Source organism: Lycium ferocissimum, unplaced genomic scaffold, assembly GCF_029784015.1.
Source record: "Lycium ferocissimum isolate CSIRO_LF1 unplaced genomic scaffold, AGI_CSIRO_Lferr_CH_V1 ctg535___fragment_2___debris, whole genome shotgun sequence".
NCBI lineage: Eukaryota > Viridiplantae > Streptophyta > Magnoliopsida > Solanales > Solanaceae > Lycium > Lycium ferocissimum.
Genome location: NW_026725957.1, coordinates 11,585 through 25,000, shown reverse-complemented (window position 1 = coordinate 25,000; position 13,416 = coordinate 11,585). Strand labels below are relative to the sequence as shown.

Below are 13,416 nucleotides of genomic sequence, written 5' to 3'. Positions count from 1 at the left end.
TTTTACCTTTGCTATTTGTTGTCACATTCCAATTAAGGACATGTACGAGGGTGCAAAGACCCGTGTTAGGACAGTGGGAGGTGATTCGGAACAGTTCCCTGTCATGATGGGGGTGCATCAGGGATCAACCCTTAGCCCGTTTCTATTTGCTTTAGTGATGGACGAATTGACACGATATATTCAAGAGTTGGCGCCGTGGTGCATGTTATTTGCGGACGACATAGTTTTGATTGACGAGACGCGTAGGGGAGTTAATGATAGGCTTTGTTTGGAGAACGACTTTAGAATCTAAAGGTTTCAGGTTAAGCAGGACTAAGACGGAGTACATGGAGTGCAAGTTCAGCGAGGCGATGCAGGAGATAGATGTGGAAGTAAGATCGAGGCACAAGCTCTACCCAAAAGAGAAAGCTTCAAGTATCTTGCCATAATACAAGGAGACGGGGAGATTGACGCTGATGTCGCACACCATATTGGAGCAAGGTGGATGAAATGGAGGCGAGCCTTCAGGGTGCTTTGTGATAAGAAGGTGTCGCCAAGGTTGAAAGGTAAGTTCTACCGAGTGGAGGTTAGACCACCATTGTTGTATGGGGCAGAATGCTGGCCAGTCAAGAACTCTCACGTTCAGAAGATGCAGGTAGCGGAGATGACGATGCCCAGATGGATGTGTGGTCATACTAGGAGAGATATGATTAGAAATGAAGTTATAAGGGACAAGGTTGGAGTGGTTTCCGTGGCGGACAAAATAAGGAAGTGAGGCTGAGATGGTTCGGGCATGTGAAGAGGAGGTGTGAGGATGCGCCTGTTAGGACGTGTGAGAGATTGGCAATAGCAGGAGTTAGGAGAGATAGAGGCAGACCGAAGAAGAACTGGGGGGAGGTGATTAGACAGGACATAACACAACTTCAGAAGACATGACCTTAGATAGGAAGAGTTGGAGGTCGAGAATTAAGGTAGACGGCTAGTAGGTTGATGAGTTTTGCTGCATTGTGGATGTGAGGAGTAGGGGGCTAACCTCTTCGTATCCGCTTTTCATTCTCTTGGTATTATTGTTTAGGTTTTGCGTAGATCCCTACTCTTCTGTGTGTATTACTGTATGTTGCTGTATTTGTGTTATAACTCGATATTTTGCTGTCTCATCTTTCTAGCAATCTTGCATCGACTACGTTTCTGCTGAGCCAAGGGTCTATCGGAAACAACCTCTCTACCCCTCAAAAGGTAGAGGTAAGGTCTGCGTACATCTTACCCTCCACAGATCCCACTTGTGGGATTACACTTGGTATGTTGTTGTTTATATGTTGTCACATCCATGTCTTTTCTTTCGAGGCGAGGGTCTTTTGGAAACAACCTCTCCCCCATAAAGGTAGGGTAAAGTCTGCGCACATCTTCCCCAGACCCCGCTTGTTGGAGTAAACTAGATATGTTGTTGTTGTTTTATTATACAAGTAGAATATCCCATAGTCGGATAAGGATGTTCCTTTTCCCAAAAACATCTTTGATGACAAGATACTGGGTTTCTATATCTTATTGAGTATAAATTCCAAAGAGCTTCCAGGAAGGTATGCTTTTTCATTTGGCTTAAAATGAGAGTGGTTATCCTTACAGATGAAATTTCTTTAAAAAAAGAAGAGGACAATATATTTGGAATTTAACTTTCAGAAGGCTGTTGAATGATTGGGAAATAAGAAGAGACAGAATTGCTGACATAGGTGGGTGACGTTAAAGGTACTATGGAACCTGACAATTACATGGAGACGTGAGAAGGATGGAGTGTTTCCATTGAAGAGGGTGTATAGATGGGGCTTATCTGAGTTGATAGGAAGGTCAACAGGCCCTTGGAAAGCCATATGAAGGATCATGACACCAACTAAGGTTGTGATCAGAAGAGTTTGACTCATGAAGTTTTGCAGAAAAGGGGCAGTATGATAGCTTCAAGATATTCACTATGTCAGGAGGCACCAGAGACCAACAACCATCTATCTCTACATTGGAAAGTTACAACACAAGTGTGAGCTATATTCGTTAGTATGACTAAGGTGAAATGGACTATGCAACTTTCATTTTGTGGAACATCTAGAGGGAAAGAAATTAAAGGATTTTTGAAGGCAAAATGAATTTCATTGAAAAATTCAAATGAAAAATTCAAAGGAATATCATTATTTCTTTATGTTTTTGGTCTAAAGAGCAATATAGCAGATGAAGTGCAGTTAGTTGACCTCATAGGAATTCTGTCATTATTTTTACTTATATGTGTAATTTTTGGAGGTGGCCAGCATACCTTAAATGCTTACTGCTGAGGTATACAAAGTTAGCAGGGAAAAAAGACCACATATGCCAGTTGGTCACATGTGCAAGTGTCCGGAAGAAGATGTGGATCACCTATTGTGCACCACAGGTAACAAACTAGCTATGGTGGGGAATGCTGGTTTTGATCGAAGTAATGTGAGTGATGCCACTATTGTTAGAGATATATGATGTTCAGTTCGGATTTCAGATGAAGACGAAGGAAAAGCATATGATGATGTAGCTCTCTTGGCTGTTATGTGGAACGTTTTGAAAGAAAGAAATAAGAGAGAGTTTTAAGAGGTGGAGTACATAGTTTTGTATAGATGAATGATTGTTCTAAGTTTCTAAAGAACATCTTCTGCACCATTATGTTTTAGATGAGCATAGATGAGTGGGTGCTATCCTAGTATCCCTAGAGAACCACATGTTTAGGTGCTTTACCTTTTGCATACCATTTGTACATCGGAAAATTTCAGTCACATTAATAGAACTGTTCCTTTTTCTTATAACCATGGTGATTCGGGCCAGCTTGCGCACACACCTCGACTATTTCCACGAGGCACCTGCTACCTCCCACCAGCACAGGTCTCGGGTTACTCTGCCCACCAAGACTTGGATTAAAAAAGAATAAATCACCTAGTGTTTTTGCCCCCGTTGGGATTTGAACCTAAGACCTTATGGTTCTCAACCCACTTCATTGACTACTAGGTCACACCCTTGGGTGCCTAATAGAATTATTCCTTAGAGTTCCTTTCAAAAAAAATATAACTATTTCTTAAAAGGAAAAGATGGCTCAGAGACCAAAGTAGTTATCGGTAAGCGGAATCGACCTTCTTCATATTCATGGAGATCTCATTGTGGCTGGTGGCTTTAATCATAACTGCTTTGATTTGAGGATTTTGGAAAATTGTCCTTCTAGATAAATAATGAGAAGAAATCTAACATAACATGGTGGGTCAAGGAAGGAAGGCTTCTCTTCTCAAATCCGCTCCCACCACCCCATTACCATTCCTATGGAAATATGGAGTATAGAATGTCCTTAAGGTGTATTCATCACCATCATGTGCTGGCCTTATTATTTAGCAATAAGTTTTCATGTGCCTTATTAGATCTGTTACGGACAGACAAGCATTTCATGCTTAGAGTTTTTGGATAAATAATTGTCAGGGAATCCATCACAAAGATGTTGTATTGGTCTGTGACTTACTCTGATCTTTCTTCCTTGTAGACGGAACCCACATTCTGGAGCCTATGGGTGTGGAAGAGCATTTAAGATCAGGAATTTCTACTCCAAAACAACCTGTGGCAAATCCTGATTCCCCTATGATTGAAGAGGGTAATGACAGTAGCAGAATATATAATTCTGATGAAAGAAGTGGAGACAATTATTCAAGTTTGGATGGTGAGAATTCTTGTTAAATTAAATGAGAAACATTCTGATCTCATGTTATAAGACTTGTACAGATTCACGGAGATCCTGTTGGGGTTCTTGCAGGAAAAAGAACTGGCGTACTTTCTGATCTCCATGCTGGAAGATGTTACAGTGCGGAAACAATAACCCATGAAACCCAGCCTTTTGGTCAAAATGTAAGTGCTGAATTCACTGAAGGAGGTCATCAAGAAGTGTCGCATGATTTACAACAAGCATCATCGAGGTTTAGTTATACTGGTCCTCGCTCAAATTTTTAATCATACTTGGAAGTTGGATCTTACGCTGCTTTTGGATATCTCCTTGTTGAAATTTGTTTTGGTTATATCTAAAGTCGAACCAAGTCTTGAAGGTCTGGTTTTTCCAGGTTGGATGTTCAGGAGACTAGGAAAAGAAGTTTTCCCCCTGGTGCTGATTCTAGTGGTGGAAATGAAATACCAGCAGATAGATGTGACTTTTATTCTAGAGGTTGGTGCATCAATGGGAGCTCATGCAGGTTCCTTCACGGAAAGGATCCTGTAACTGGCCATAGTAAGGATGGTGGTTTAGATGCTGCAAAGATGAAAAGCAAACTCATAAATGGTGAAGGTAATATCAAACTAGTTTTATTGGAATTGGTTAACCTTAACTTTAGTATTGCCCAGTCTTGCACTACTAATCCTGATTCCTGATAAAGTAACTTCGGTGTTATAGGTTCAAAAGATACCACTGAGAGACCAGCACGGGATTGTCTCTCTGATTTGGCATCAGATGAAGTTCGATGTGGAGAAAATCGAAGGTTGAATAGTGACAATGATTTGCATATGCATAAAGATGAGGATCGGTCAAACATTCCGTTTAGAGACATTGGATCCAAATCATACTTGGCTGGGTATGGCAGCTCTTCATCACCATTACTGAAAGATGATTCTCTTAGTAAAGATAGCTATTGTAGTGGAATGCTTCCAAGTAGCTCAGTACTGTCATCGTACAAGTATCAGAACACTGAAGTACCCTCTTATGCCTCAAATTTGGATAACACGAGTTATAAGAGGACCCAGCTTATGCTCGACTATCATCATTTGCCATTCTTGAATCGCTCTGTGGATAGGTGGCCTTCTTATCTTACTTCTTCCTCTTCAAACCTAGATCCCATTGGTGATCAGAAGCTTTTAGACCCTAGCCGGTCTAGGTCAATCTCTCTGCATAACAAGTCTTCAGTACTTCCTGGTTGTGGAACTGAACCTTTTTCTTGGACTGGTTTATCAGGGGACATGGAACACTCATGCGGTTATAAGACCAAGGTGTACTTTAATGACTGGGAGCCTTCTGCGCCTTTTCGGCCATCAACCTTTCTTAGTCAAATTATTCCCCCTCCAGAAAGTCTTTATGATCCGATTTGTGATAGCATCGAGCAAACCAGCACAGCCGAGAAAGATTTGTCTGCTAGTGAAAGAAAAACGGCTGATAGAGCTGTGGCCCATCAAGAAAATGTGAATCCCTCTTCAAAAGAAGAAAAGCACTCAAGATTAGTTAATCCCGGAGGCCAAAAAAGGAAACAACCAGAAGTTGAGAAGCTCCGACCCAACTGTGAAATTGATACCGACTTTAGGAGAGATGGATCTGTGAACTATGAGTCAGGAGTTATGAAGCATTTTCGTGCTGCTCTTGTTGATTTCGTTAAAGAATTGCTTAAGCCAACTTGGCATGAAGGTCGCTTGATGAAGGATGCATACAAGATGATTGTTAAGAAAGCAGTAGATAAGATCATTAACTCATTGACACCCGATCAAATTCCTGATACGACTGAATCCATCAATCAGTATCTATCTGTATCTAAGTCAAAAGTAGCTAAGCTCATTGAGGTGAGTCAACCCTCTGAGACAGTACTTGCTGACTCTGGTTGAGGCTCTTTCTTCCCTGAACTTGACAATTGGTTAATTTGTGATTCCAGGGGTATGTGGAGAAATATGGTAAATCTTGAGATGAATCATCAAAAGTATTGCTTTACATGCTGCCACTATTCAGGAATCGGTGAAACGCCTCATTGTGGGACTACTTTTGTTTCTACTGAAGGGCTAGAAGCAACATGTTAATTTTGTATATGGATTTCTTCTTATTAGATAAGACCTTTTTTTGCTGCCTTTATGCGTCAAAGAATTTTGGAAGCATCTATGTTTACTTAGTAATAGTTTCATTCAATCTTGGTAAGGAAATATAATTTGCTAACGTCATCATCTTTGCTGGAGTCACGACTATTAGATTACTGCTCCTGCCATACTTACCTCTGTGCTTTCCCTAATTGGATTATCTGGCGTTGAGAAGGACGCTTTAGATGCAAAAGGTCATGGAGGAGACCACTAATTATCCATGAAGCTTTTGATCTGATGTTCAGCAGGTAGTCTCATGATCCGGCACTCACGCTCCGGCATAGTCATTGTATACTCCTGCGAGTGAGAAGGTTGTGGGAGAAGGAGGAAGCACTAGCGAGATCTATCAACAGTAAATTCCCCGTAAAAATAGAGGCACCTATCAAAAAGATACTTTAAAGGCTTTGGGATTGAGGTCTCATTAGCTCGTAACACAGGCTGCATGACTAGAGCCTAGTCGTGCTCTTTTCACTTTCAAAGTTTAGGGAACTAAAATATTTTAGTAGTTAAAGGAAGACGGGTGAGAGCAGATGGTGCCTTTGAAGAAAAACTAATACAAAGTTTAGTTAGTTAGCAAAATGTTCACTTCTTTTTCAACAGGATTAGAGGAAGTAGATTCTCATCTTTCATCACTTGTCTTTGAAAATGGAGCAGTTTGGTCCCTTAAGATCTTGCTCCAATCAACTTAGCTGGTTCGCGGTTAGATATTGACTAGTGCTAGTTGTATACGAAATGAACTAGCAACTGCAGTTCTTGACAGTTTAGGATAGCAAGCAAGCATGCATTTGTTTGTTTCTTTGCACCAAGCATGGAAGTTTAAGGATAACTACAGATCCCCCAAACTACTAAGAGGTATCTACCTCATCGCGATCACAAGGAGAGGTTCACTTGGTGGGAGTTCTTTTTTGCCCTTAAAGGAAAAATGAAATGCATGAGGGTCATCATTTGTTGCGGCATGTGTTAATATTTACGTATTTGCGTGGGGGACTTGCATTTTTATAACAGTTGCAGGTCTTCACTAGGGTCACGGAGGTTCAGGTTTCTGCAGCTCCTTGTTCATACAATTATTAGATAATGGTGTGATAGTATGCTGGCTTTTACTTGAACTTTCCTTCCTGTGCTTTGAAAGTAAAGCATATTTCAATCTGAAAAACAACTTAATCAGTAAATTTTGTTATGCACATGACTTTTCAGTGGCCACAGTAACCAACTTTATATTGGATATTTTAAGTGGTCGAAGTACTTCTGTATCACCATGGAGATGAGGCAAAAAGTGTCAAGTAATTGCTTCCCATTTGCCTAAGCCTTGATGGATAGAATTGGTACTTGTGCTAGTGGAAGATAGTCAGTAGCCGGTGGCATAATTGTGGTGCATGCAAGTTGATCCGGATGCCACCGTTGTCATTAAAAAGAACTTATGTAACAGGTAAAAAAGGATTATGTGAATTTTGGTTGTCATATCTACACTACTTCTTTATGTTGATTTTGTATTGACATGCTGACCATATGAGAGGTTACTCTGACAAAAACAGTGCAATAATATGGACAAATCCAATGCATTCACTAGTGAGTAAACTATGTTGGGCACAATCTCTTTGGCCTTATAGCTATCTACATAAGAATTATTCCCAGTCTAATCATGTGTTGAACCAGCATGAAGTGCAATGGATTGGATGTTTAATTAATGAGGATGCAGTGTAGACAAATGAAGTTTTATTTAGCAGGTCCAAGCAATACAAAGCATTACGAGGTAATTCTTTTGGCTTGAAACAGAAAGAGTTGTCTTGAGTCTTTGCTTGTATAACATGACATAGTTTGCAGTAGAACTAGTTATGGCATAATTTGCAGTAGAACTAGTTACTGAGCGACAATAAATGTTTTTTAGCTTGAAAGCAAAGGTCAATGGTGCAATATAGGTCATAGACGATGCATTACAACTTCTTAGTTAGTGGCTTTTGGCTGACTCATTTGAGTTGGCTCTTGCTTTGTGGATCTGACAAATCCTCCTGATTTTTGTATTTATTGTAATTATGCACAATAAGGTTTGATAAAGCATTACAAAAGTTGTGAAATTCAAAGATTTAAATAGACAGACACTTAACTTCTTCGAAAGGATAGCAAATGCTAACGCACAGGTATTCTTTTATTACTCATTCTATGCTTCTGTTAGTTTTAATGTGTGGAATTGCAGAAGAATGAAATCTCCATCTAGATTCTTGGCTTGGACATATTTCCCTAGAAGCAAGTGTTTCAGCAAGCAGTAGATCCTAATTCCACAATACGCTCGCAGGAGCAACAGAGACTTCTGGAGCATCATTATTTTGAAGGGATTGCCGGAGATAGACAGAGTAACTCAACTACTTAAGAAGTTAAATGAGTAGGGGATCCTATCAAAACTGTCAAGACTCTTTTATCATATGAAAAGAGTCAATTTCATAGAATTTAGTGGCCATGTGCATTTAATTTTGGGGCCCTTATACATGAAAAACATATTTGAAAAATCAGCTGAATTTTGTCCTTATTAATTGTGATGCAATATCTGCTATAGGTCTTATTAATGCAGCCTCCCTTTTTCTAACTATGTTCTTGATTGATGCATAGTTGATTGATTGATTGATTCAGTTAGTTTCCCATTCCTTTAACACATTTTCAACACTTCATTTGACAAATTAGATTATGCAGATACAATGATCTGTAACAAATACAAGGTTTCATAAAAAAAGATAACAGGCATCCAAGAAGAAAATCTAAGTTGGATTGTTTTCCATTTTGCTTATTCCTCAATTTGGCAGTTTGAAATCATTCCTTTCAGCATCATTGATGCTCTAGGCTGTCTAAAGATCTTGATCAAATATGTGATGCATGTTTGGATTGGGGTTGCATTTTAGGGATTTGGTTTACTGTACTTTCAGCGGCTGGGGTAGGTTGGGTGGTGACACAAGCTTGTTTTGGTTGCATAACTAAGATGTTATAATATCAGGATTAAAACAACTAAAATGACCAAAATAACTGTCATGTAGTAAGCCATTTTCTAAAATTAAACAAAACACATTTAATCCTACAATATAATTCATGCTTTATTAATCCCTGCATGACAATCCTTGTATTGCTATTCCTAAGATACAATCTCTGCATAAGTTGTCCCTAAACCAAACGACCTCTTGGTGCATATTGTTTGTACCTCCATATCTTCTTCTTCCTCGATCCATTTCTTCAGCATCTCATTAAACTTATGACTTCCTAGAACAATTTTGCATCAGTGTACTTTTCAAAAAGGGAAAAGACAAATTTGCATAGGTATATGTAATCAATTTAATATGCATTGCCTGTGACAGAAGCCGAAGACTACTGTTATACCTGCCGTGGAAGTTGAGCCTCCAGGATGCTCATTCAATCCGCCATTGGAAAGTCATCAGGTAAAATTTGTGTCTATGTCATAATTTGCTATTACCGAGCTCCTAGTCTCTGCAATTAATAACTCAGTCTGTATCTTATCAATTCAGGATGCATTAGCTTGTGCTGTTGCAGATGAAATGCAGAAAATTTATAGAAATGAATTGGGGCCGGAGCCTATTCCATTGGTTGTTCCTGGAGAAGCAGTTAATGAAGATGATGGAAGTTTAAGCTGTTACTGTCTTGTTAGTACCTTGACCGTGGCCCTTGCATAAGCTTTATGGGCTATGTTTTCTTATACTCGGTGTACGTATGAACTGAAGTTTCATTTGCCTCAGATGTATTTCCTTGAAGCGGAAATTGGGAGTGACGTGGAGAATGAAAATCTACTGGAAGACGAAAACACAGATCTGGAGAAAAGGTAAGCTTCTATTTGTTGCTTGTCTGTTGTGATAAATTTACCTATTGAAATGTGTTTTATTCTTTGCTAGCTCAGTATTCAAGAGTATTTAAAACTATATTACTTAAAAATCCAGCCATCAAACTTTGAGCTATGTAATTTACTCACCTGTGTATATTCATATTCGTGGATTCCCCTTAAAATAGTAAGTAGGGGTTTCTTTGACAATCTTTAGGCTTTTGGCTTCAGAGAAATAAAACATGTGACAATTAGATGCGTTTAATCTACAGGATTAATTATGCTGACAGTAAAATTAATTAAATTTCAATCTATGGACACTGGTTACACCCAATTAGCTTTAAGTCCTAACCTTTTGACTATTAACTTTACAAGGATAACATGAGTTGACGTGTCCTCGTTTTTATAGTGGCTCACAATTGTCTTTCTATTTTCAATTCCTTATCATGATCACTAGAAATGCAGGTTCTTTTATTTATGTGGCTTTGCCTGTTTAATAGTTTTAACAAAGTTATAAGCTGATGGATGTTTATGAGGTCAAATGCAATATATCTACCTCAATCACTGATGGTCTAAGACCTCGTGCTCCCTTTATTTGAACCCTCTTTTGCCCTATTCTGTTTGGTTTACTTTTTTGGTGCTGGTAGGGAGTTCTTATTTCTAGTATTAGTAGCTTTTTTTTTTTTTTTTTTCTTCCAACATTTGAAGCTAATGCAGAAATTCGCCTTATTTTTATAAATGAGCAATACAGCAACTAGGTAAAAAAATGGATTCAGTTTTTGTGGGGTGGAACTTGAGCTAGTGGAGAAGTTCTTATTTCCAATATTTGGAACTTTATTTTTTCCAATATTTGTAGCTTACATGGAAGCTTGCATTAGTTTTTTTCTGGAGGTGACATATAGTAAATTGTGAATGGTTAAATGGTGCTGGAAATCTGGAACTAGAAAATGATTGATTCAGTTTTTGTTGGGGTATTTTAGAATTTGAGCATCGAATTCAAGAATTTTTAGTTCAATTATAGAAACTGGGGAAACTTTTTGAGCACACAATATGAGACACTGTATATCTCTAACGGTGTCCCACTCATTTAATTTGGTTGGAGGTTTCATAGGCGACAGAAGGTCAGAATTACGGGTGAAGAAATGGATTTGTCAAAAGTTTATGATATCATGTAAAAGTTTTTCATTTAACCCAATAACTTAAGGCGAAGGATGGAGTTGCTCAAGAGTCTTTCCCCTTTGGAAATTCTTTCCTTTGTATTTAGTTTATGAGTAAACCCTGTGATGGACTCTTATGTGCCCGAATGGAACATCCTTCTATTTTTGGTTGAAGATGCTGAATGAGTGCATTGTCTATCACTAACATTTGGTTGCTTATGTTCAGTTAAAATCAACTACATGTATAATCATATTAATAATGTGAAGTGGTTTGATCCTTAATCTAGCTGAGTTAAATTGTGAAACTGTGTCTGGGTAAGCGTGATAGATACTAGGGAAGTTGTTGCCATCCGTATCTGTTTCTTTTGGTGGTAATGATCCTGATCTCCTAATGATGATCAGTTGTAGAGTGATCAATGTTCAAGATCTTCTTTTGTGTAAGTCAGTTACATGTTCTGACAATTTGCTGTGCACTAAGTTTAGCTTCCTTGGCAATCCATGTTACGTTTACTGCATTATTGCAAGTAGTCAGGTCTTACCTTCGTTTAATAAATGAAATTACACATTATCAATTTAAACTATATACAGATCGCGAAATCCCAAAATGCTGTCACAAGTTGATAAGAATCGACGGGCTAGGCGCAAAGAATAATTGAAAGCAGAAATTGAAGCCACAAAAGCAAAGCAGCTCTCCAAAGAGATTGACAGGTTTGCGATTTACTTAGAATATCAGGCAAATCATTTTCTGGTGAAATAGAATTTGCCTTTCTTATGGATTCTGATCTGTTTCTGTGCCTACAGCTTACCGGATATAATTCAAGAAATGGAGAAAGAGGAAGAAGAAAAACAGAAAAGACATCTGTGTCGTGTTACTGCTAAGAAAGAAAAACTAAAATCTTGTCCACCACGTTTGGGGAAGCGCAAGTATGTGCTTTTTCATTTTGAATTGAGGCTTAACTAGAAAAAAATGACTTTATAGAACATCAGGTTTCAAATAAAAATGTTTCAACTTCCAGATTGGGGTTTGAAAGAATGCTGATTGCCTGATCTGAGCAATGATAGTCATTTTTCTTGTGCTTTTGCTTTATCTTCTACAATAACTTTTGATGTTGACAAAAAGATAAATGGCATCTTTCATTTCAGGTTCGAGCCTGCTCCTGTTCAGGTCTTACTGTCTGAAGAGATTACTGGTTCCCTCCGTAAACTGAAGGTTGGTTCCTAATTTCGAATTCGTCCAAATTGGTTCTTGTCGCATTTATTTCAATTTTCAAGGTCGTTTCTCTTATGTGATTTGCTTTCTATTCCGAACAGGGGTGTTGCACCCTTGCAAGAGATTGGTTTAAAAGCCTGGAGAAAAGGGGACTAGTTGTTCCTTCAAAAAAGAGTAGCAGGTTAGTAAAGCTTGCTTGTTATTTGAAATTTAAGCCAGGCCTTCTGGTCTGCTCGCTTACTTGAAACTTAATAGTATTTTCAGCCCATCGTACTCACACTGCATGTTGTCTTGAAGTGGGGTGTCCACCATGCGACACTGAGACTATTGTGGATTACAACAACAACAACAACATACCCGGTGAAATCCCACAATGTGGGGTCTGAGGAGGGTAAAGTGTACGCAGACCTTACCCCACCTTGAGAGGTAGGGAGGCTGTTTCCGAAAGACCCTTTGTGCATGTTCTTTTATGGCATCATAGTTGATCATAAAATTAGATAATATACCTTGGGGCTAGGAAAATCACCAAGAATTGTTGCCTCCCCGTATCCTTGCTGAAATTGGCTACTTGGACATTCTGTCATTTCAATGTAATATTAAAGCTTTTGCCTTTTTTTTTTTCTTTTTCCCGTAAAAAAGAAAAGTAATGATGACAATGCATCAACTTCCCTTGCTTTAGGTTTTAAGTAACAGAACTTTTTTTCTTTTTCTTTTCCAATGCATGTATTGACTGACTTGTCCTATGCAATTATGCATTACTGTTTGAAAAGAAACATGCAGCATCAAAAGATTTTTGTTAATTGTTTCTGGGATGGGCTGTCTACAGGAAATAGTCATCAGAGTTAATTGCGGGATTACATGGATAAAATGTTTTCATCACTGTCCTCTGATATCACCCTGTGACCTTGGATGAGAGATGCTCTAGACATGCAACTTGATAAGATTGGGGGCACATAACATCAGCAATTTGATAAGTTTGGGGGCACATAACATCAGCAACTTGAACTTGAGATGGGTTCGTTTCTGAGGAAGAATAATGTCATGGCAATATGAATTATCAACTAGTTATAAATCCAATGAATGTGGATGTCTCTTCAGTAACCTTTTTGGTAATTGTTGTATTCAATTACATAAACTTATTAATTCCGATAATTTAGGAAAACACTTTGTATTCTCTAAATAGGATGTCATATTCTTATGAAAAATAAAATTAAAAGACAATGTAAAATATAATTCTGTCTTTCTATTCTTGTAATCTCCAATAGCAATATTCTTGTTGCTTGGTTTATCATTATAGCATTTTTTCAGAACATGCTATCAACGCGAGGCTCCAATCATTCCCTTTTTCATGTTGAGCCAACTTCACCTAGTATGTCTTTTTCTATTCTGACTTCATG

At 38.4% G+C, this 13,416-nt stretch overlaps 1 protein-coding gene across 1 annotated transcript; it reads left to right on the top strand.

Annotated features, from left to right (window-relative positions):
* The first annotated feature begins 2,054 nt into the window (after nt 1-2,054).
* LOC132044858 (protein FRIGIDA-ESSENTIAL 1-like) lies at nt 2,055-12,984 on the top strand. Its single transcript, XM_059435395.1, is given in 15 exon segments — nt 2,055-3,685; nt 3,779-3,938; nt 4,080-4,300; nt 4,406-5,556; nt 5,646-5,664; nt 6,442-6,494; nt 8,106-8,189; nt 9,177-9,257; nt 9,345-9,479; nt 9,573-9,655; nt 11,398-11,517; nt 11,611-11,733; nt 11,953-12,019; nt 12,121-12,217; nt 12,860-12,984. Coding segments are annotated over 15 exon segments (2,547 nt in total). The 5' UTR covers nt 2,055-3,534; the 3' UTR covers nt 12,862-12,984.
* Nucleotides 12,985-13,416: the final 432 nt, after the last annotated feature.